We start from the raw sequence: 23543 nt of genomic DNA on the forward strand, positions 1-23543 counted from the left end.
TCTTTACTAGATTCGTAAAATAGGGGATCTGCTTTCACTGCGCCTGTATATGTAAGAGAATCACACTTGAAACTTTTTAAACTTTGTAAGTATTCTATTTCCAAAGAATAAAAATGGAAAATGTGAAAAAAATGATTTGTTACTCCACGAACCCAGTGGAAGTTACATCATGCAAAATAGCTGTGCTTGCGTTGAATATTTTTTTCATGCAGTAAATTTTTCCAAAATTAATGAAATAAACGGGTAATTTTTAGGTTAGTTTTCTCTACCTAATTTCGATGGCAATTTTTATTATTTGAATATTCTAGAGAATTATATATAATATTCGAGTGTATAATATTCCACGGTAAATACTTAAATAATAAAAATTGCCACCAAAATTAGGCAGAGAAAACTAACTTGAAAATAACAGAACAAGGCAAGCGCAACGATAGTCACAAACACCACAACCAAAAATATGCCTGACACGAGTTTCGCCTCTCTACGGCGCATTTCCAGAACTTGTTTATTATGCAACGCTCAGCCGAAGTATGTCGAAAGTAACGCCTGAGTCGATATAGGTAATTAACATGCAAACAATGTTTTGCCTATCACTGGTCAGAAGTCAGTAAACGTCTCCTAATGTGCATTGTATGCTGTTATTGCATAAAATAAGTAGGTAGGTTGTGATTATGAGTGCAATAAATACCTTTATAAAACTTCAATTGAACGAAATAGGCTTTAAGAGTCGATGGGGGATGCGCGTCATGAACGCGCGTTTACGATGACGTGACAAGCTCAAAAAGCAGATTGTAGCGTTTTTTGCAAATTTTTAGGCACCTGATTTAAATTGCACAGTGTCGATAAAAAAAAACAATGTCGATTGTTAAAAAATAAAAAAACAAATCTGTAGGCACCTTTATGAATCCCAGGGATCCGCCTTGCGGCAGTTTTAATAATTTTTATGTAGACACTTATTCAATCATTTGTATGCTATACTTACTCATGCAGTCCAAACAAAATACAAAATAATAAAATAAACAAGTTTGTTCAAAAATATAAAAATCACATAAAATGTAAATTTTTGAAGAAATCTCTAATTTTGTAGAATGCCAAATCTTTGAGATAAGAAATGACAGTAAGATAAGTACGTACGTAGCACAAAAGGGAGATAAATATTTAACCTAAATTAATTAATGGAGTCGTCCAGAGCGCAAATTCTGAATTAGAAACTGTATATCTCAGGTAGTATCTAACACGGTGTTCATAAACTCTTCGGAGATAAAGCCAAAATGAAAACGCCTTAATAAAAAAAAAACAGTTCTAATAGTAGGTTTTGCAATGGTTTTTTTTTTAATTTTTATAATGAGCCATACAAATTCTACGAAAAATCGTTACAATCAGACACAGCACGTTCATGTCGACACAACTACAGTTTATCGTAGTGATCGACATTCCGTTCTGTCCCGCAATGGAGACAGACGACTCTTTAGCGATTGTTGGTTTTATTCTCGCCTTAAGAAAATCCGTCTCCGTCGTCACACACATGACAACGATTATTGCACAGTTCATCCGGTTCCGATTTGTCTATTTAAATTTTGATATTCCATTCGACGGTCCAGTTTAAAAAATCGTACAAAACTTCACAATTTTTTCATAAACACGTTATGATCAGTTGGTATGATCAAACGGTGCCGTCTGATCGTAACGGTTTTTCGAAGTGTTTGTGGGCCCCATAAGCTAGTGGATTTTATGGATGCGATCTCGGACCGTCAGGGGGACCCCTCGACATCAACGTTGAACATAAATGATGCGAATAGCTACCAATCGTACTTATTGTGTGGTTGAATATATGATCGCCGTCGATGAGCGGATCTTCATCCTTATTCAAATGCTAGTGTTTTGCGAAATATAAAGCAGCAGAGAAAATATGGCGCTTGTATCAAGGATTGACTACCTGTGTACCTGACACGCCCTCTTCCATCTTGTTGGCTGCGGCCGCGGTCGGCTGTACTTTTTCTACCTTTTCTTCTTTCTTCTTATGATGTTTCTTGGTTTTCTTCTTCTTGGTTTTCATTTCTTTCTTCACTTCTTTTTTATCCCCTTCCTCTACTACATCTGTTTTCTCCGTTGCTGCTGTTAACCGTTAGTTAGTGATTAGAAATAACTAAGAACTTATTTAGGATCTAGGAAATTTTTTGGCATTAAAATTGGTTCAGGCAGTAAATGAAAAATTTATTTATTTAAAATTCTACTACACATGGATAGGAGGATAGGTACAGTTACCAAATTATTCCTAATATTCAACTGGATACATCTATATTCATTGCCATTATTCACAGAAAGTACGTAACTTGCTTTAAAGTGGTAATACTTGTATATAATAATGGTAGCCTCATTAGAGAAGTTAAATTGGGCCACAACAAGTGTCACAAAAAGATTCAATAACCGAATAAATTTCTTTAGACTTTCCATGCAAATTTTTTCAAAAGTTTTTTCGAATAATCATTTTGTAACACTACGCAACGTAAATCTGAAAATTTGCTAAAACATCTTTCACAAAAGGTTTCATTTGCATTATCACAAAGTCACGATGGTTACGTGACAACACATTGAAATACATGAATCATCAAAAATGTATTTTATATGAGACAGATTGTACTTTGATGATGGCTCAGTAACCTGTAACTGCTGCTGCAGCTGCTACGGACGGTGTTTCGGTCTCATCCTCTTCATCAGACGAATTGCTGGATTCTTCTTCAGTTTTCTCCTGAGTTTTAGTTGTTTCTGCTACTTGAACTGCCGCCAATGTCGATGCCCTATTTATATTTTAAATCAGCAGGTGCTTCACAGTGAAACTATCATACATTTAAAAGCTACCGAGTGGCGAGATTTTTTATGTACAATATTTTGTAGTTGATCGCTGATGACCTTGACTACGCTACTTGAAAAACGGAAAGCTGACGGCTCTTAACTCGTATAAAAATGGAAGTAGGACGCTACTGGTCGTTTTTGTCAGAAAAAGGCGTGCTCACGGTGTTACAAAATGTCCCCTACAGTGGCGCAACGTCTTTGATGTTCGGTGTCTTTGACATGCAAGGGTTGCCACAACGTTCCACAACGTTGTTGTTGTATGACGTAATCACTTATTATTCATTACCAGTAATTATTACGAGTACTCATGAATACACAATGATTGTTAAATATTACTTATGTAGTAATAAAACTTTACAAGTGTTGCAGTTGCTTTTTTTTTGCTGTTAAAGTGATTAAAAAACCAAAGAGAAAGATCTGCATCAAACACGTAGAAAAATTCGTAAGGTCCGCGGGTTCATTCCGTGGCTTAGTTGGCATAGCGTCTGCCATGGTTTACTAGAAGACGTTGGTTCGAATACAGCCGGGTCGAAGGAATTTTGTCTACGTTATTTATAACAAACTAGTACAGTAATTTCACAAAAACTAATGGAATAATATGGTGGTGAAACATCCTCATATTTAATAAACTTAATTCTAAAAAGTTAACAACTAATTTCAATAGAATCTGTAAGCGCCTCTCCTAGCCCTGTACTCTCGTTCTCCGTCCATCATCCGTCCGAAACAATTACTGTCAAATAAGTAACACTTGACGAAATTAAAAAACGCATGACATTAATCAAGCTTCATACTTGTCATTGTCTCTTGGTCGAGTATTACTTATTTCACAGTAGGTAATTGTTTCGGTGACATTGTCATTTCGCAGATGTGGCCCAAAGTGCGATATGTACTTAGTTCAAAGTACTCAAAAGACTCATGGCATCATCATCATCATCATCAGCCTATTTATATGTCCCACTGCTGGGCACGGGTCTCCTTTCAGACGAGAGTTTAGGCCAAAGTCCGCCACTCTGGCCCAATGCGGGTTGGGGACTTCGCACGTTTTCCGAGCGTTGTGAACTTTCTTCAACGTGCAGGTTTCATCACGATGTTTTCCTTCACCGAAAAGCTCATGATAAATTTCGCACATAAATTCCGAGAAACTCAGAGGTGCGAGCCCGGATTCGAACCCACGACCCTGTGCCTGAGAGGCAGTTGGTCAAACCATTAGGCTACCACGGCTTCTCATGGTAATATACGTCGGAAAATTAAAGTTAATATGCAAGAGATTGAGATATTTATTACTTACCCATGCTCCCGTAAAGACAATTTTTCGTTACTATCACTGAAAGAACGATTCTCAATCAATAAGTTGGTAATTAACACAGTGAAATAGAGTATCTGTACATATAAATTGATTTCAATTTAATAATATGTCTTCGCTTATAAATCTTTGATTAAATAATTTGAAACTTTAATAGTAATTAATCATTCAAGAGAGAACCGAGCCATCGGTTAGATAGAAGCCGTCATTTATCTTGCTTAAAAACCAAGTCAGCAAAAGCAGTAATATTCCATACAGAAAGAGAGACACTGCTAACCGTCTTAGTTTAATTTCTTAGATAGAACCTCAAAAAGTAAATATAAAGGAAAATGTACTTGTCATCGTGATCCTTATCAGCTTTGGCGGCGTGTTCATCACTGAAAAGGAATTGAAAAATTAGAAGGAGTTGAAGCTTACAAACTGCTTTTGAACTTGACTTTTTTATGATACCAAGTCTGCCCTCGTAACGAAAAAAGGGCACAACTATGCGTACTTTATATAGCAATTGCACCTTTTTTCGTTCCGAGGGCAGAAGTGTTAGTGACACGCCTAAGAGTTGTTAACGCTCGAAAACTGCTGTCAAATGGTTCCGTGTAGCAATTCTAATAAGGATGGGCCCCAAGATTTCTATTGATAGCATTGAGACACTTGGGTCGGATTAGTCATTATTCGAAGGAAAAATCTAAACATTCTATGTAGGTTTTAACGTAAAATCCATTAAACGCCGTCTAGTGTCCTTGGAAGGAACTACAAAATCCTTCTAGTTGTCGAAAGCGGTGTACATTAAATAGGTTTGTTAGTTTTTGATGCAGGTTGTTTGTATGATTTTGGAAATTTTCGCAGTCATTATCGCAATTGTTTTTTTTTTCATATAATATTAAGTGACGGGACAAACAAGTCATGCCCGTGATGGTAAGTACACGCCTGTCCATAACAGTCGCAGTGCCACTCAGTGCTCTAAATCGCAAAGGTCTATTATGTAAAGTCATGATAAAACCACATGCCAAGTAGGCCTGTGGTGTACCACAAGGTGCAGTATCGGGACTGCCCTGGCGTGCTCCCGACACTGTATGCCGCAAAATGCCTCAAGGAGCATTGTGGGAATCTCCAGGATGTGTACGATACATTTATAAAACCACAGTAGGTTTTATATATATAATAAAAACTCGGATTTCATTTGTTTCATGATTACGTTACCATAATTGAGATATTAATCCGCGATACTGGTATAAAGATATCAATATGTACGTTATTGCATTTAAAGCGAGATATTTGAATGGGAGCCTAAATTTTAGGTGTGGTGTTGAGGGGCCGCACGCGCGTCCCGGAATACGGATTTGTAGTATCTGAACCCGGGGTCGGTTTAAATTTGCAACGGAACTCGAATGAGCCCAAATGCGAGTATCATGTGATCCCGGGACTGGTTGCTTGTCAGAAATAATTAAATTTGAGTCGCATCCGGTCCCGGGTTCAGTTGCACCTCGAGAGATGACATTAAATTTGTATGGTCTGAATTCGAATTCATTTTCGATAGATGTTGATACATTTTGTTGCTTTAAGGTGTGATGAGCTTGTTTCCAAACACTATTTCGATAAAATAATTTTAACTAATAAGAGTGTTCAACAATGATCAATATAATTTTCGTTCAAATCATGCATAAGACCCGCCATACAACTTGTTCCAAATCCAACGGTTTTTAGATAGCATGTAATTCGGGAGTTTTTGAGTCCCTCGTATGTATATAGAATCATACATTAAAACATATTTTCGAACTTTAATCGGTTTCCTTAAAAAAAAATTTCCTCGGAAAAGTGTTCGGAAACTAGCTCATCACCCCTTAAATTTACATATATGTATAACAACATCTATCGAAAATGAATTCGGGTTCAGTCACGAGGTGCAACTGACCCCGGGACTGGATGCGAAACAAATTTAATAATTTTTGACAAGCAGCCAGTCCCAGAATCACACGATAGGTACTCGCATTTGAGGTCATTCGGGTTCCGTTGCAATTTTAAACCGACCCGGGTTCAGATGCTACACACCCCGGAATTCGCGTGGAGAAAATTTAGGATCACAAAAGTTATTTCAATATAGGACGAGAATAATCATAATGTAACAACCCTACGCTCCGAAGGACGTATAGGCATTGACACGTCACTCGTACAGGCGGGAATTGGACGACTCGCCCTAGTATAGTATGTCATTAAGATTGTCAAAGAACTAAGCTCAGTGCCTCTACCATGAAATTACAGTGACAGGTATCGCTAGCGACCACATAAAATGTTTGTAAACAAAATATATCCATAAACATAAAAATAACAATGATTAAAGCGACCTGCACCTGCATAGTCACCTGCTGGTAGCTGTAAAGATACGAGTTGAGAGCCTTTTTTGCCATAAGAGACTCTTAACTCGTATAACAATGTAAGTAGCGGGCCTGAGGCGATGGCGCTCAGGTGGGCACGGATCTAGGCACAGGACGCTACTGGACATTTTTGTCAGAAAAGGGCGTGCTCACAGTATTACAAAATCTTTCCTACAGTGGCGCAACGTCTTTGATGTTCGGCGTCTTTGATATGTAAGGGTTGTCGCAACGTTCTTTAACGTTGTTGTTGTGTGACGTAATCATTTATTATTCATTAACAGCAATTAATACGAGTACATGTGAATACTATACTATACACTATTTTATTCCTATTGCAAGCTATTTAATGAAGAGGTTTCAGTACTCAGAAAAACATACAAATTAAATATGGTCCATTAACAATATATACAGTACAGGATGATCCCCACGGATCATCTTGTACACCAAAACAATAATCATCTTGCCCCAATTTACTTATTTTTATTTTTTGTTCAGCAAAATAACCTGTATGCTGTCTACTGTTACCACGCCACTAAAAAGTTAATAGAGTATTATACAAAGGCACCAATACAAAAATCTTAGCAATTGATTGCTTAGAATGGAAGTTGCCTAACATTTTAATCAACTTTACCTTAGATCGAACTCACACAATTTTTGTTTTTTCCACAAAAATGAACTCGTCACTCACATCGCTTACGAATTGACTGATGAGAGGGCACATTGAGGGGCTACATTTTACTGAAGAAAATATCTAGATGACGCTACTAGTTTCGCTACAATTCAAAAGGATCATCTTACCTCCAAGGATCATCTCGTACACCTTTCCCCTACTTCCCGGTCGAACTCTTTCATTCTACTCTACTGCTACTACAACTGCTGCTGATCTATTGCTACTATCTTTGCACTAAAAATGATTAATATTGTTTCTTACTGTGACCGCTAGGGGCGCTGTATAATTTGTCATACGACATATTGTGAAGTAATTTACGCGGTCGCCAACGACAACTGTCACAGTAAACTCGTGGTAGATTCGATGCGATGTGACACATATTCCGTACACACGTTGCGTAAAGTGAAAACATGACTTACTCGTCGTTTTCCTTGTATCCATCCCAGTTAACGTCCCATTCTTCATGAGTTATGCCAGTTCTGAATACTCTTCTGCAGTTTTCTCTACAGTAAAATGAAAATGTTTTATAAAGCATATTACAACGTAATAATAATGTTTGTTAAAGCAGCGTATATCCATTGTTCCTAATGGGCGGAATAAAATAAATAATATATTATATCTTACTTATAGGTATAAAACTTTATATTAAGTAGGTATCCATGTTTTGCCTGTAACTTAGAATATATGAAAAGGAACTTACCCTCTGAAAAATACAGTAATCATTAAGATTTTAATATGTTTTTATGTCCCACATACTGTCGAATAACGTGGTTAAAGTTTTACTTAAAAAAATTTGACATAATAAATGTTAGTTATATTTCAGGTGTTGTGTAAGGAAAACGTAACTTACCCTCTGGAAAAAGAAATAAATATTATTAAAACTTGAAAGAACTGGAAAGTTCGAAGAAAGAAATTGAACTTACGAGTATCAATAATATTATTAATTGACTTATAGATTCTTTATATCTCGATTAATATCTTGAAGGTACTAACTACATTACTACTTGGCGGCGGAAATAGATAAGGTGGCAGTACTTTCCCAGGACGAACTTTTTCACAATGAGTATACCGCTACTATATCATTAATAATTTAATATTTAATTATTTCAAATTGAGAACAGTGTGACGAACACTTTTAGGGTCGTATTCTAGAAATCTATTCAATGTTCAAGTCAGGATTGCACTGGCAACACAAGCACTGGAAATACGATCCTAATGGCAGGGACTTGAGTATGATTTCGAGTGCTTTAAACCATACTCAAATTCTGACTTGAGTATGGTTATGGTTACATTCCAAATTGATTGGATTGAATCTTTGGTAACACCATGTAGATTTCCGTACAATTTTGAGTTTGGCATTATGATTTAAGCAAATTGTAATGGACAACAGAGATTAAATCGGTAAGCAGTGACATAGCACTTACTCAACATCCTTATTAATAGCGCATGAAAGGAACTGTCGGTTTTTGAACACAGAAGTGTAGAGAAAGGGTCCGTGACAGCTGTGGGTCTTCGGGTCTATCTTACAAGCCGAGATCACTCCTATCACTCTCTCTTTGTTTTGATACCTCACTATCAGCGGGCCGCCGTGATCATTCTATATAAACAAGGTAAATATAGTCTATATTATTGAGATATTTTGTGAAAAACTCCACTAATTTCTGTTCTGTATAGTTAATACGAAGATCGAACACAAAGAAAAACTTTCTTCGACCCGTCCAGGTATCAGTCCACACACACAACAGGGTCCAGTTATCGAGTCGTCGAAATTCTCCAATATGTTTTTGTTAAAGATCGTTGCCCCGCTAGTGACATCTAGTGAGAGATTTTAGAACCTTCACCTCAGCCAACACCTTTACAGGTGCCTCAACTGACGTAGGTACATATAATATGAGAATTTCGACATTACAACGTAACAACGCTGTAATGTATTAAAACCGATACATAAAACTTTTTTCTTCCTATTTTTCAAGTCAGAAACACGTCACTTTCAGCCATTTTATTTTACTTCTATTAAACAACATTAAGTCGGAGTACGATGGTCAAGTTGTTTATAAAGGCAAAATATTTAATCCATAAGTTTCATTACTTTCAAAGTATAAGTTGTCAAACCCCGAGGTCATGTACATTAAGGTGACTTCTACCACGATATGCTAACGATAATACTTCCGCACGTTGCTGGGGACATCGGAGAGTATTGTTTTCATAAATAACGTATACAGTGGCAGGAAGGGGTGGATGATAGCTATTGGTACGCTATAAGGCATTTAGTATACATTTAATTTGTCATATTCTGCGTCACATACCATCTAATGTATTTACTGTTAAAAAAACACTATTTGGACACTCGGCACAACGTGTAGACAGAGGCCTTGAAATAATTGAGTATAAATATAAGGGTCTACTCATTGACTTACAATAGTCAATGGGTCTACTGGATAAAATTCTCAGTTACCTACCACAAATCAAAACCCCGTCTAGCTGAGGTCCACATGCTTTTTTCCAATTTTGTGATCCTGTTGTTATTCTACTGAAAGTGTTACTTACTACTCAAAATAACATGTGTACCTAAGCCATTAATACGTTAAATAACCTCATAACCTTCGCATGCCTTAGTCCAAGTCTGATTTAAATTGATGAAAATGAGTCTGTAAGCTCAAAAAGACCGTAATGAACAGACCTCACAAAATCCTCCTTGCAATGAAGACCGCCGAGCCGTATAATCATCCGGATCCCTCAAATGCCTCCCTAAGTCCACGTTAAAGATTCTGTTATTACTATCTGCGTCTGCATTATAATTAGCTTCTTCAATAAGCCTCCGAGTCTCGACATCCGTGCAGTTAGCATATTTCTTCTGCAAAAAAGATCTTCATTGATCAAAATTTCAAAATACAGCGCATTCAAACTCAAACTCAAACTCAAAATAATCTTTATTTCATAGGTAAGCATTATTACACTTGAAATCGTCACAATGGTTAAACTCTACCGCTCATTCGTAAGGCAGATTCCCCTAAGAAGAATGAGTAAGAAACTCTAGGGGTTGCTCTTTGTAAATAGCATTTACAATATTTTTTTATTTTTATTTGAAACATCAGAGATCGAGACTACCTCCATGAGCTAAACGGGTTACTACCACGGATTTTTGTCATCCAAGTACGCAGAAGTTGTATAATAACCTTTAGTATAAAGTTTTTGTTTCACTATAGTTTTAAACCTCGTGAAAGGCAAATTTTGTATATCAACCGGAATCTTGTTATAGAAGCGTATACATTGCCGCATTGCATTCAGAAACAGTGCCGCTTTTAGTGTGGAGGGGTCTTGGGATTTCCAGTGTTTCTTTTATTTTTTGAATGACTTCAAGGACAGACAAATACCTAGGCAAAGACTTTAACTGTTGTTATTTAATAAATTGACCAAAACTTCAAATTCAGGATTGATTACTTACGTCGCAAATTTCACTAATTCTCTTCATGACGTCTTTGGTGCAGATCATGTATTGCGAGATTATGTTCCTGAACCTTTGCGCCCACTTCTTGCAACAGGCTTCGTTGTCCATAATACATACTTTGGCCTCTTGTAAGCACTTGGCGTTTTCTGGAATATGCACATTTGCATCTTTTCCACTTGATTGGCGACGGTAGACGCCCTAATAATCAATTAATGCATTGAGATGTTGTATTTTATTAGAAACAACGAGCATTTAAACAATAGATAAATTAAGTACATACATTCGAAAAAAATACTGACTAGAAAGCATTACAATCTGAAAGCTAAAGAAATAAAGCTTCTGAATTGAGTCTACTGTAAGTGCAAGCAAAAAAATACCAGTAAAGACTTATGCTGTAAGCAAAAAAAAATTACTTCTCTGAAATTACTACCGCTACCCCATCCGGCAATACACCCTTTAGTTCCAGGTTTCTCCAAATCTCTACTAATGTTGTTATAGCAGATAATATCCGTTGGAAATTCGCAACCACTTTCGCAAACTCCCAATTTGAATGGCTTTTCTACTTTCACTATTGCAATGTCGTTAGAAGACCATTTTATACTGTCTTGGAAGTCAAATTTGTAGTCTAAAACCAAAGTATTGGAAAGTGATAACTTGCTTCTAAATTTCAGTAATTATCTTGGAACGAAAATGCTCATTACATATAGATCTAAATTTTGATAACGACATAGTAGCATTGTCTATGTTTTAGTGTCATATTTATACTTACTTTTAGGTATACACTTCCATACGACTCTACGGCGATGTTTACATACACAGTCATCGTTCTTGTAATCAAAACTGTCGACGAATTTTGTAGTCCCTGATACAATGTAGAATCGATCAGCATCTTCGACACAAGCGGCTGAAGTTAATACGTAGTATTTGTCTACGATAACACCACCACATAACCAACCACGGTATTTATGAGCTTTAGCTGACTCTTTGGTTAACGAAAGATATACCTGTTGAGAAAAATTACCAAATCAACACTATTCCATTTGACCAATTTTGAATAACTTTCCTGCTCTAGCCATATGTTGACTGAACTTATGGATGATATATCGGTAACGCCACACATGAATTATTTTTATTTTTAAATTTCCCGTATAATTTTTGTTAGCTATGTTTAACTTTCACATTCAAACCAATATCCTCTTCTTTGGTGATACGTTAATTTCATTAGTTATGCATAGCATCGAATCTTTCTCTCTTCCCTTTTGCACTGTGCCAAAATGCCTTTGAGTGAAGGGGATAGGCGACAAGAAGTCGCCATTAGAGTGCGCTGGCTTTGTATTTGCTGGCTCGTGGTACGGCAAGAGAACCTCGCCGCGACCACTTCGAGAAAAAGAAAAAAGAAATAAAAAGAAGATGGAGACACTACGCTGGTCTTGCGGATGACGGACATTTTTGCGTGTGAATATTTTCCTGGCGACGTACACCTCCAGCGTATACGGCCCTAACGAGAAGTTCAAGGTACGGCACAGTTTTTCTTCAGAATATTTATTTCTGTTTTTTATTCTTTATTTTCTCGATGCTATAGCCGTAAATCCGACTTTCCTTCTTCGACTTTTCTAGAACCGCGCCTTACAGTCCACACCACCATCAAATTGAATAGGTTGCAAAACCTCCCAGCCGCTCCCATAGCAAATCTTTTTGAGGGTGGCTAGTGACGAACATTATTACTTAAATGGTGTGGACTCATAAAGATGCTAATTTTAATGGCCGCTTTTTTAATGGCAGATTTTTCTTCAACAACCTGTTTAAATTTACCCAATATAGACATCCTCTCTTTAAAAGTATACCTTAGCTTCTCACCATATATGGTCTTTTTCCTTTCGGTACTGTGCTGCTGTATAAAATCCTCCGAGTGTCAACGAAGGAGGTGTTTTCATACTCCCAGCCATCATCGGAGATCTCATCATAATTATCACCGCTAGTAACATTCGATTTAAATTTAGGTAAGGTAATAGTTTTGTTATTCGAAGTTGTACTAGCAGCTTCAGTGACAGCTATTTGTGGTGCTGTCGGACTGGAGGCGATAGCTACCGAAGACAGTCCCATTGGTGTTGGGTCCGTTAAGGTTTTATCTGAAAAAATAATTTCCACGAAGAGCATTTTTTTTAGTATTACCTGTAACATTTCAGGATTGTTTCCAAATTTATTTAAAAAACTAAATAAAACTCAAAGCTCTATAATTTCTAAAAATTTAAAGCCAATTGACACCCAGCAGTTAGTTGTCAGGATTTCATTTCAGATTCGATTCTCTGTTGTACCAGTTAAGGAAACAAAATATCTAAATTGGTTCTGGCATTTGTAGAGTCGTTACTTTGGTACTCATAGTATGACGAATTACCATGAATGAAAAAATATTCAACAAAAGCGCAGCTATTTTGCACGATTTAACCTTCATTGGGTTCGCGGAGTAGCAAATTAATTTACTTCCATTTTTATTAACATGGACTTCCGGAAAGTAACGCCTGAATCTATTAATTACTTGATGAATTACCAGTTTGTTACCAAACAATTGACGTGATTTCTGTGCACATTTGAATTATTATTTATTTCATGATGTGAGTTCTATCATATTCTGATACAATAAACAATACGTTAACTGAAGTTCAAAGTGGTACTTTCATCTATGTAGTGCACTTTTTCAGCTTTTGTATGAAAATTTAATCTTACCTAGTAACAAAAACCAAGACATCAGGTACAGGCAAAAATTCGTCATTATGATACAAAAGAAGTTCTTGGAAGGATCGCTTGCATGAAGGCAATTTCCAAATTAAATATTTCTGTTAATTATCTGTTCAATCACCATAGCCGATACGGTTTGGAAATTTCAATTATTAGGTTTCCGGGAAAACATTGGCTTTTATGCTGTCCTCAAAACGAAAAAAGGCACAACTGCTGTATAAAGTACGCATAGTTGTGCTTTTTTTCGTTACGAGGGCAGTATAGTAGATCTGACGTAATTTATTGCAAAATAAAATAACAGAGTATCAGGCAAATAAGTGAAAATATCCGATTTTCATTGTAATAGCACTTTCTTTTCTCCGGCCACTTTAATATAAAATATAATATATACACATCAATTATGTTTTTATTTGGACTTTAATTATTAAGTAAATCCTAAAATATATATTGACAATGTGGATAGGCAATCAAATGCTTCGGTTAGGTAACCAGTAGTACATTTGTCGGTGTTCTGAAGAACGTAAGCGACATTTCGTAGATTTTTCAGGGGAGTTTAGACTGTTTAAAATATTTACGTTCTATTTTAAAATTATATTTTGGTTCTAATTACGTTTAAGTTTTAGAATTGACAGATCAGGACGTAAATACGAAATGTCGCTGTATTTAATATAACTAGGTAAATAGGTACTTGGGAATGTTTTACTTGGATATACTAATAGCAGTTTTAATATATTTACTTCAAACTTATTTTGGGTAGTAATTTTAAATAATACAGCTCATCAAGATGAATTTACCCAAGTATGAGATGAATTTTAGTTTTATAACAATATTTCACATTTAGTCATACTCATTATTATAAAATTTTTAGCAATAAAATAGGTACTCGAATTCAGAATTTGATATCAGAAACTATTTTTATAGGAATATTATTAGACATTTCTAATGAAGTAAATTTTAAAAGTAAATTGTGTAGGGTAAAAAAATAGGTTCCAAGATAGCACCTTGAGGCATCCTACCTAAAAGTACAAAGGTGAAGCAAAACAAACAATTAATATTCGAACTAAATTTTATTCGTTACAATAACTTTAATTTGCTGCAAGTAAGTTTTTGTGCAGTCTTGTAGCATTTGTAGGCAAATTTGTTTCGTTGACAGGCCTGAGCACGAACCCACCGTGCACGCGGTCGCCAGCGCTTACGTCGTCCTGGGCTCGTTGTACCACTTGCATCTGCCGGGTGAAAATTGACCAGTTCAATAATTTGTTTGTTGTTCAAATTAGAAAGATTATCCATGTATCTGAAACTAGATCAACTTGTGAATTTCTTGAGCGTTTATTAAGCACTAAATAGAAGTGACTGCATGAACAGTGAGTTTGCGAACAGGATTGCACACAAGAAAAATTAAACAAATGCAAAGTATGAGCAATTAAAAAATTCTTAATTTAATGCATATATTGTTTATCTTTTATTTTAACTCTACTCAAAGAACAATTTGACTGCCTCTCACATTCTTTGTGCCGGCGAACTTTTGGAAGACCTTGAACTGACCTGAGCAGGAGCGACTGGTGCTGCGACGACTGCTTTGCTGAGAGTTGCATCATCTCGAGCTGCTTTGCCCATCGGAACTTGCGCTGAGGGAGCGGCAGCTGCAGCGGGTGCTGCGGCTGCCGCAAGATTTTCTTGAGCTAATTCAAACTTCGCTGGTCTGGTATGTAACAAAAACAACGATAAAAAATAACAATGTTACGTGCTATTTTGAGAGGACAAAGATTTAACTGATATGGGTGTTATATCCGTGTTGTTTGAGGACACAGTTAACACAAGAATCTGTAGATTGTACTACTTGGTTGTGAGACACCTGAATACAATTACAAGGTTCCTAATTTAAGATAAACATAGTACCCATCATCGTGATCCTTCCACGATAGCACTGTTTCCACATGAGTTACTCCTGATCTGAATTGACGGCGACATTTAGGCCTGAAAGAAGAAAATGTTGATAAAACTAGCTGACATTATTCAATAGTTATTGATAGGTACTTATCGCTATTACTTAGAATGATAAACTGGTCTTGGAATGGACACTATTGAGGAAGTACTTTCCGAAAAGAATATATTTGGAAGTAGAAAATTACTACCATTGAATTTGCAAATTATACTTACTCAACGTCTTTATAGATAGCACAGGAGATGAATTGCCGGTTCTTGTAGATACTCGTGTAGAGGAATGGTCCGTAGCATTTGTTATTGCGCTCCTTCACGAGACAGGCGGAGATTATGCCGATGACGACAGAAGTGACACCAGATCCGTAAACTAGGGGCCCACCGTGGTCATTCTGAGGACAGACAGCTACAATGAAAATAAATAGGTCACTATTACAGTGACATGAATATAAGAATTCAGCGCTCTGTAGTAATTGTAAATGTACTTTTAGAGAAGTTTAGGAACAAGTATTTATTTGGAACAGGTAACGAGCATCTAGAGTGTGCAGTAAGTTATAATGACAACTAAAAGTAAGATTTAAAATTTCCCATAATAAATCTGTGACACGATAGTAGAAATATGACTAAATACTAAAACTGGACGTTACAAAATGAAATTAGCCATTAGAAGGAGATCGAAACAATAATATGGTTTTACAATGTTGTGCATAGGATCAATTTTTCAGCCAAAAACAAATTGCGACGTTAAAGTTAAAGCGGTAGTGTAGAAAGCTGAAATATCACGTTAATAATTTTTCTGAGAAGGGTATAAAGTTAGCAATAGTTTAGTTAGAGTTTAATTAAGTTTCATTTCTATAACACGATTTTGATTCTAAAATAATTGTAAAATAAATTTTTTGGTTGTTTAGATTACTAGCTATGTACTCTATCACCTCTATGTAGCTATCAATATACTTGTAGTTATGTTACGAATAGACAAGATTATTGTTTATTTAAGTAATCCTGAATAAGTTTTGTTAGGTATGAATACAGTATTCTGTGAGAAATTTTAGTTGTCGCGGATATGCGGGGATAGCTCTATGCTTCTGAACTCCGCTTACTTCGTTAATCAGGCCCGGGGCTCTCTGACAGGATGGCTCAGCAGAGGGTTTTTTGGTGACGAAATAATAATTATTTTTTAAAGTAAAGTAGGAGGCTAACGAGCAGCTCCATATCTTTCTACATTAGTTTTGATTATAGTGACCCTCCCTACCGACCCTTAGGGTATACGAGAAGGGTGACACGACGAAAACCGTTTTCGAAACCGATTTCGTCGACGCACCGTCCATTATTAATTTATCTTAAACACGTGACTTGTTCATTAATTTGGTTAATACGTCTGATGTCACGGTAGTTTTCTGTTTAAAATCAAAAAGCATAATAATTATAGAGCGGAACCCAAAAATAAGTTTAAAATTAATTCGGTGTTTTTATAGAGTTCTTACGTTTTTACGATTGTTACACAATGAAACTTTATATTTGGTTTTAAACGACTTTTTAGACGTAGCGCCATCTATGAGAAATCTAGGGAAGTATTTCGTCATCCAGCTAGGTAACTTTACAGGTAGGTCGTGTATGTCGCTATTATTTGTAATTAAATTTGTATTCAATTGATATTCATTTTTTTTTGTGAAATTACTCCACTCTGGTTTGTTATAATTATTAGTTATAAAGATCGAACACTTACAAAAAATTCCTTCGATCCGGCAGAATTCGAACCGATGTTACGCTATGTCAACTAAGCCACGGAACAACACGGTTGGCAACTTTACAGCCTTGGCTAGAGATGTAGCTATTAATTGTAATTAAATGGAATACCTAAGTACGTGACGATACTGACATAGATTTCAGAAGATCCGACAAGTGGCACGTATAAGAATGACACTTTACTTTGGTCACGCCATTGGGTGACATGGGACATGTAAAGTGACCGAAATTGTTTATTTGGAAATTAAAAAAATACAAGATTTAGATCCGAAAGCATAGAATCGTCTCGGTGTTTCTTTCTAAATAACATTCATCTCTCTCTCTCTTTCTCTCCTTTCTTTCTTTCTTTTCTTGTAATACTATAACTATAAAGCGTACTTTGTCGTAAAAAAAACTCATATAAACAAAAGTTGAAAAAATCAGACACCCGCTTTAGGATGAAAAATGCTGTTATACTTTTTCATGTCGCACCCATAGTGTAATAAGTCCACGTCTAGAAAATAACCACTTTACGAGAGAGATCTAGAAAGACTCTACGATCAAAATTAGTCGATAACTATTTTATGCTTAAACAGGAGTAGGTGATGAGGGTTTCCAAACTCCGCCACTCTGGAGGGTTGTGTACCTTCTTCGGACGTGCAGGTTTTGTCACAATATTTTTCTTCACCGAAAAGCTCATGGTGAATATCAAATAAAATTTCGCACATAAATTCCGAGAAACTTAGAGGTGCGAGCCCGGCCTTTGCCTAGGAGGCGGCAAGTCACTACCTACCGCCTCCTTCGTACGCACTACACGTATATGATATAACTACCGGCTTCGTGGCAATTATATCTATATAGTGCGTATTATTTTTATGATTTTTACGAGATAAAAACGCTTTTGACGTCATACGTGGCCTTATTATACCGAGGGCATGATTTAGATTCTTGTCATATAAAATATTAAAAAATTTTTTATCGGCGTATGCTTAACCTCACAAAAGCCTCCAGCAACGTGAAATTCTTGATATCGCCTGGAGCCATTAGCGAACGTTTCATTGTGTAATGCAGAATGTAACGCTAGATTTGTCGGTACTTTTTCTGTTTTAACAATGTGAGTGTCTCTTCTCATGTCTTCTTCGTCTGAATAGTTTATGTCTTGGCAGTCTACGTATTTTTCCTAAAACAAGTAAAATTTTATTATTCAATTTCAAGTTGCAGTTTCGAAAGGCTTGTAAGAAAACAGTCTCTTGTCGATGTAGCCGCCTCCACTCCCCAAGGTCAGTACCTTAACCTATTTATAGCTGCTCACTTTATTGTCCTTCTTAATTTGTTTACTTGTACATTGTTCTTGGTTTACCTCTTTCTCTCTTTTTTCTGTCTTTCTCTCAATTATACATTTTATAAATTTATCACCACGTTAACAGATGACTAAACATTTTCCAAGAAGGAAATACTATACTTGTAATTTTAATTTCTTGTGTTGGTTCATATTATAAGTCTTGCTTTAGTTTTTGAATCAACAATTGCAGAATAATTTATAAATCCTTGACTAAGGATAGATAGCCCATAATAGTATTTTTTAAGCAATGCTAGACAAAATCTCATCAAGACATACATTACAAATTTCCGACATAGTCTGCCCAATATCTTTAGTGCATATCATGTAGTTGTCGATGATGTTGTGGTATCGCGAGCCCCATCGTCTCTTACATCTGGTTTTAGGAATGATCTCTACGCTTGCCTCTAAAAGGCAGTTTTGGTTGTCACCTGCTCCGTCGTTCCTTCTGTTCACCCACTGGAAAGGAATTAACATAATTATTTATTACCTTCTGACATTACTAATGTTTCTAAGTTCACGTGTTTCTTTTAAGGTTTTCAACGTTGATACTTAGTAGCGGCTAAACCGAATGGTCACTGCAAAAGTATAATACCAAGGTTTTAAGTGTTTTGCTGTTGATTGCTCTTCCTATCCTTCGACCCGGAACATTGCAATACTAATTTGAGATAAAAAGAATTAGGGCGTTGGTACCTTTCTAGGTAAATTCAGTGGATTAACCCCCCTACCACTAGGAGTTACTAGCTTAATCACGGATCAAATGAAGTTATTATTATTCTTGTTGTATTCATAAATTGATCTGGCCTACAATGGCAGTTTCACTCGACATGACTAAGCATGAGAGAGAGTGAAACACCTAAGTGTTAAAACAAGAAAAAGAAGGAAATGTACCCCTTACGTTATTATATTTCCCTGTGGTGCCCCATCCAGCAATAGTGACCATTGTACCAGGGTTCTCTAAAGTATGACTTTGATTATTATAACAGACAGGTCTGGGTATAAATTCGCATCCCCTAACCCGTCTTGTGAAATCAAAACCTTCTTCAACCTTCACTACAGCTATGTCGTTGTTCATCCACCTGATATTGTCATTCTCGTGACCATCGAACACGTAGTCTGAAACATAAAGTGCCAAAGTCATTAGAACGTGTAAAATGTATGCTTTGGTTGTTGTAAGCTGTAATAAGTCCACTGACCTAAGCAGTAACCGATGACGAAAAAAGGTTCCAAAATTGTACCCACGAACTGGGTGGTGCAGTGCACGATAAACCTATTGGAAAACAGATTTCGTAGAGAAGAATTGCGTAAAACCGTCCATTGCATATCGTTTAGAATCGAAAGTTATGGTTGTGATGTACAATTAATAGCACTTATGTTCAACAATGATAACAAAAGTGAATATTAAAAACGCCAGCTGACCAATCTTCCCATTTGATCAGCAGCTCCCATGTGTGGCACTTAAAGTCGATGAAATGTCTTTAAATTCTATATGTTTTGTACTTTACAGTTTGGCAAACTTACTTTTTGGTACGCATTTCCAGATAGCTTTTTTGGCACCGTTTTTGATGCAAGGATTGTTATATCTATCATCGTCGTCTGCATGTCTGAAAACAAGAGTAAAGTTTAAGTGATGTAGTAATCATTATTTCTTTCGTACTTCAGCTACAGATTGCGCGAATACAACGTGTGTGAGAGTCCTTATATAATCGAGTTCTTAGGTTTTCGCGATTTTTACACATAAGAAATGAAACTATTTTTCCGCATTTAAATCGCGAATATTTATTTTTTCAAACAAACCAATGTTTCGAGCCCTTTACAGGCCCTGTGGTCACGGTTGACTGGGGTAGTACAGTCATCAGCCAGTTATGTCTAATATTAATGCAAACCATACTATTTTTTCACTATAGTTACAAAAGTTATTAATTAAATACTTTATTTTTATCATAGGAACATTCCAATTTACGCTACATTATGTTTAACGAATTTTATTTTAACAATATGAATTTTTATTAAATTAAATTTATTATTAATTATTATTTATTTATTATTTAAACACTTTATTGTACCACAAAGTAACTTACAAATTTTCAGAAACAATTTAAATATTTGTGTACAAAGGCGAGCTTATCCCATAAAGAGATTTCTTCCAACTAACCTTTTTTATTAAATTAATAATTAAAAATATAATAAATTACAACATATTAATTAGCACTGCAGTGTTATGTATGTTTGGGATTTTTCATCAAATAAAATAAAAAGGAAATATTGGATCCCAAACTGGTGGTACGGAGAAACCATCTTCCCTGTTGAAATTAGGACGTTTTTTTTATTTCAAGGGCCTCTCGCGGCATCCTGGTTAGATAACGGACTTCTTTTGCAAGGTGGGTTTGTTAAACTTCATTGAAAATGTAGATTTATCCATGACATGTTCGCAGACTGCAAACATGTTTTCGCGATGGTGTTTGACATCAGCTATATGTTCTTTGACGCGAGTACAAATACTTCGCTTCGTTTGTCCAATATAACGTTGGTTTGTTTGAAAAAACAAATATGCGCGATTTAAATCCGGAAAAATAGTTCAATTTCCTCATATAATGACAAAAAAGTGGTAATCAAACGACCTCAACAACTTACTTATAAGTACCAGAAACGATATAGAAATGCCCTACGTCTTCAATACACGCGGCTGATGTAAGGATGTAGTCTTCGTGGACGATGACGCCACCGCACAACCACTGTCGGTAACTCTGTGACTTTTGATTGCTTTGTGGAAGCTTCAAGTATACCTGTACAAAATATTTAGCAATTACGATGAGAAATATATTGGAAACTGGGTGGAATCTTCTCTAAACTTCTGCTTATGTTCCAAGTTACAACAACAATGACTGAAAATTATGATTATTGTAATTTAATTTTATACATCCATACAGAAATGAATACAAGAACATCATTAGTACCAGGCAATAAGCATTCCCTTTCTGCATTTATAAGTCATTGATTGAATCTTTATGAAAACTGCGGAAAATCGGGCTAAAGAGACGATCATGTTTTCATTACATTTTGAAAAGTATTTCTATTTGCTAATTAAATTCATTCTTAACGTTGTTTCACTATGTCGTGTCTCACCAGTTTCACTACGGCAGTTTTGTGAAGTGATGGGACAAGCAAGTTGTGCGCCTGATGGCAAGCGACACGCCTATTCATGACAGTTGCAGTAAGTACCGCTCAGAGTTGAAAATTGCAAAGATCTGAACGCACTGCGCCCGACACCCTGGGACATAAGTTAACAAGTCTCTTGTGCCTGTAATTTCACCAGCTACCTTACCCTTCAGTAATGTTCACATTACTGCTTGGCGGCAGAACTTGGTAAGGTGGCAGTAGGTACTTCCCTTGATGAACTCTTTCACAACGAGCTACTAGCTACTAAATTATTGTAAAGGATAAAATTTGTTACTTGACAGTCGTGATATTGAGGACTTATATACAAGTAAACGATTATAATCAAAAATATTGATATGAAAAGATTAAGTGTTAGCTTAGCGCTAATAAGAGCAACACAGACGTACAATTTGAAAGATTAAAAGCTATAACACCTTTTTATTCTTTTGTATTAAGATTATAGCTTACTGTTACACTTTAATACTTACCATGTAAGGTCTATTATCAGTTACTTGCTCGCCATTTATAATTCTTCGTGTTTTGTTTATTAGATCAGGTGATAATTTCAAATTCATTATTTCTGGTGGTATGTGAGTTGCTACATCGATGGCTCTTATTTCTAAAATAAGAATTTTTAAACAAGATTGTCTATAGGAATAAATAGGGTATCATGTAACCGTAGATGATTTACGTAAATAACACGTAACGCACAGCCACGCAACTTAAAATGTTTAAATATTCGTTAATTACATTGTATAAATATCCATTAATATTCTTACAATTGCTTTATATGATGTTAATAAATCCAATAAAATAAACATTATCAGTTTACATTTTCATTCTGTCAAAAACTTTGACTCTAGTTTCTTCAATTACATCCGAAATGTACGTGTAGTATCGATACCTAAAGATACCAGACCCCTTAACCGATCTTTTGATTCTGGGAGCCTTCTTATAATATTTAAAGATCATATTAGCTTAAAAAGTTTCTTAAGACGTCATCCACTATACATCATGCATTAAGGATGTCATATCAAAATGTATTTTACGGCTCACAGAGTAAGCGTTATATCTGTTCAACATCTGTCTTCATACTGATCTACTCAGAACTAAAACGTCGGATTAGGGATCAGTTATCTTGGGGCATCAACGGTAAATTGCCCACATCCGTTTCAGTGCTAAATACGTATTCATAGGGCCAATACGCAATGGTAAACTAGCTCAGTAAATTAGATATCTTGTAAAACAGTAACAGTAAACTCACCTAAGATATGCAAAAATCCAGCAAAAATATAAAAAAGGGACTTCATGGCGGCATGAAGTGGAGCCACGAAAGAAATTCTACTCGAGACTAGAGTAAATTAAAAAAATATTGTTAATTTCACGCTGGTGCAAACAATTCGATTGTAATGTAACTTTGTTAAGTAATTTTTTATGGAAATATTGCTCATATCCGGTGAGAGTCTGCTTTGGACTGCCATGAAAAACATGGTGGGAAAGATATGCATCATTTGATTAACGTAATTATATTTTCCTTTAATATAGCTATTCAGAAAACTCAATACAGAACTGCGCGTCAGCGCGCAATTTTGCATGCGAAGCTATAAATATCACCACAATATTGATAACCTTAAGCGGATGCAAGTCAATGAATGTACAATGCCATTAACAATTTCCATTATACCATACCTTCAACTTAACACCGTTTGAAATTTAACGACAACTATATCCCGTACAGGAAATTTGAAATAATATGATTCAATTCGGAAAAATCCTACAGAGGTCCGTCCATCATAAGATTTATATTATATAACATTTATAGCTATTTGGCATGTTTCCTTTTTCTTTTTTTTCTCCTATGATCTATACAGATAATGTTTTGCTAATGACTTTATCTTTTACTATTGGTACTTACCATTAACATTTTATGTTCAACTTTTTTCATTTTCAACTAATTCAGTGAGGAGAAGGAGGAATAAGATTCATATATTTATTAAATC

General features: G+C 35.8%; 2 protein-coding genes across 3 annotated transcripts; both read right to left on the reverse strand.

Moving 5' to 3' along the window:
• On the reverse strand, positions 1-13452 carry LOC113232385. 2 transcript variants are annotated; one of them, XM_026467084.1, is made up of 15 exons: positions 13368-13452; positions 12501-12772; positions 11413-11647; positions 11057-11268; positions 10641-10841; positions 9876-10049; positions 8620-8792; positions 8046-8048; positions 7896-7898; positions 7615-7698; positions 4492-4533; positions 4142-4177; positions 2662-2798; positions 1937-2112; positions 1-43 (listed from the first exon to the last, which is right to left on the reverse strand). In XM_026467084.1, exons 1-15 carry the CDS (start codon positions 13411-13413, stop codon positions 35-37), a joined length of 1803 nt encoding a protein of 600 aa, XP_026322869.1. In that variant the 5' UTR covers positions 13414-13452; the 3' UTR covers positions 1-34. The 2 variants fall into 2 exon arrangements, with proteins under 2 accessions (XP_026322869.1, XP_026322868.1); XM_026467083.1 differs by having other exon boundaries at positions 1937-2115.
• Positions 13453-14434: 982 nt separating this feature from the next.
• Positions 14435-22956, reverse strand: LOC113232429. Its single transcript, XM_026467151.1, has 11 exons — positions 22808-22956; positions 22032-22162; positions 21019-21170; positions 19906-19988; positions 19283-19500; positions 18664-18843; positions 18040-18225; positions 15540-15712; positions 15279-15356; positions 14925-15081; positions 14435-14605 (listed from the first exon to the last, which is right to left on the reverse strand). The coding sequence occupies exons 1-11, from the start codon at positions 22851-22853 to the stop codon at positions 14465-14467; spliced, it is 1545 nt and encodes a 514-aa protein (XP_026322936.1). The 5' UTR covers positions 22854-22956; the 3' UTR covers positions 14435-14464.
• Positions 22957-23543: the final 587 nt, after the last annotated feature.

This window comes from Hyposmocoma kahamanoa, unplaced genomic scaffold (assembly GCF_003589595.1).
Source record: "Hyposmocoma kahamanoa isolate Upper Pololo Valley unplaced genomic scaffold, ASM358959v1 76, whole genome shotgun sequence".
NCBI lineage: Eukaryota > Metazoa > Arthropoda > Insecta > Lepidoptera > Cosmopterigidae > Hyposmocoma > Hyposmocoma kahamanoa.

What these genes read in the sequence shown, in the direction of transcription:
- LOC113232385 (XM_026467083.1), bottom strand. Translation starts at nt 13,413, where the DNA reads ATGACGAATTTTTGCCTGTACCTGATGTCTTGGTTTTTGTTACTAG. An exon ending in AAGGAAAAAGACCATATATG is followed by an intron (nt 11,648 to 12,500) that starts GTGAGAAGCTAA and finishes TTTTCTCAACAG; the next exon opens with GTATATCTTTCGTTAACCAA. An exon ending in GATAAGGATCACGATGACAA is followed by an intron (nt 4,178 to 4,491) that starts GTACATTTTCCT and finishes TCGTTCTTTCAG; the next exon opens with TGATAGTAACGAAAAATTGT.
- LOC113232429 (XM_026467151.1), bottom strand. Translation starts at nt 22,853, where the DNA reads ATGAAGTCCCTTTTTTATATTTTTGCTGGATTTTTGCATATCTTAG. An exon ending in CTGGAAATGCGTACCAAAAA is followed by an intron (nt 19,501 to 19,905) that starts GTAAGTTTGCCA and finishes TTTATGTTTCAG; the next exon opens with ACTACGTGTTCGATGGTCAC. An exon ending in CACCAGTCGCTCCTGCTCAG is followed by an intron (nt 14,606 to 14,924) that starts GTCAGTTCAAGG and finishes TTCACCCGGCAG; the next exon opens with ATGCAAGTGGTACAACGAGC.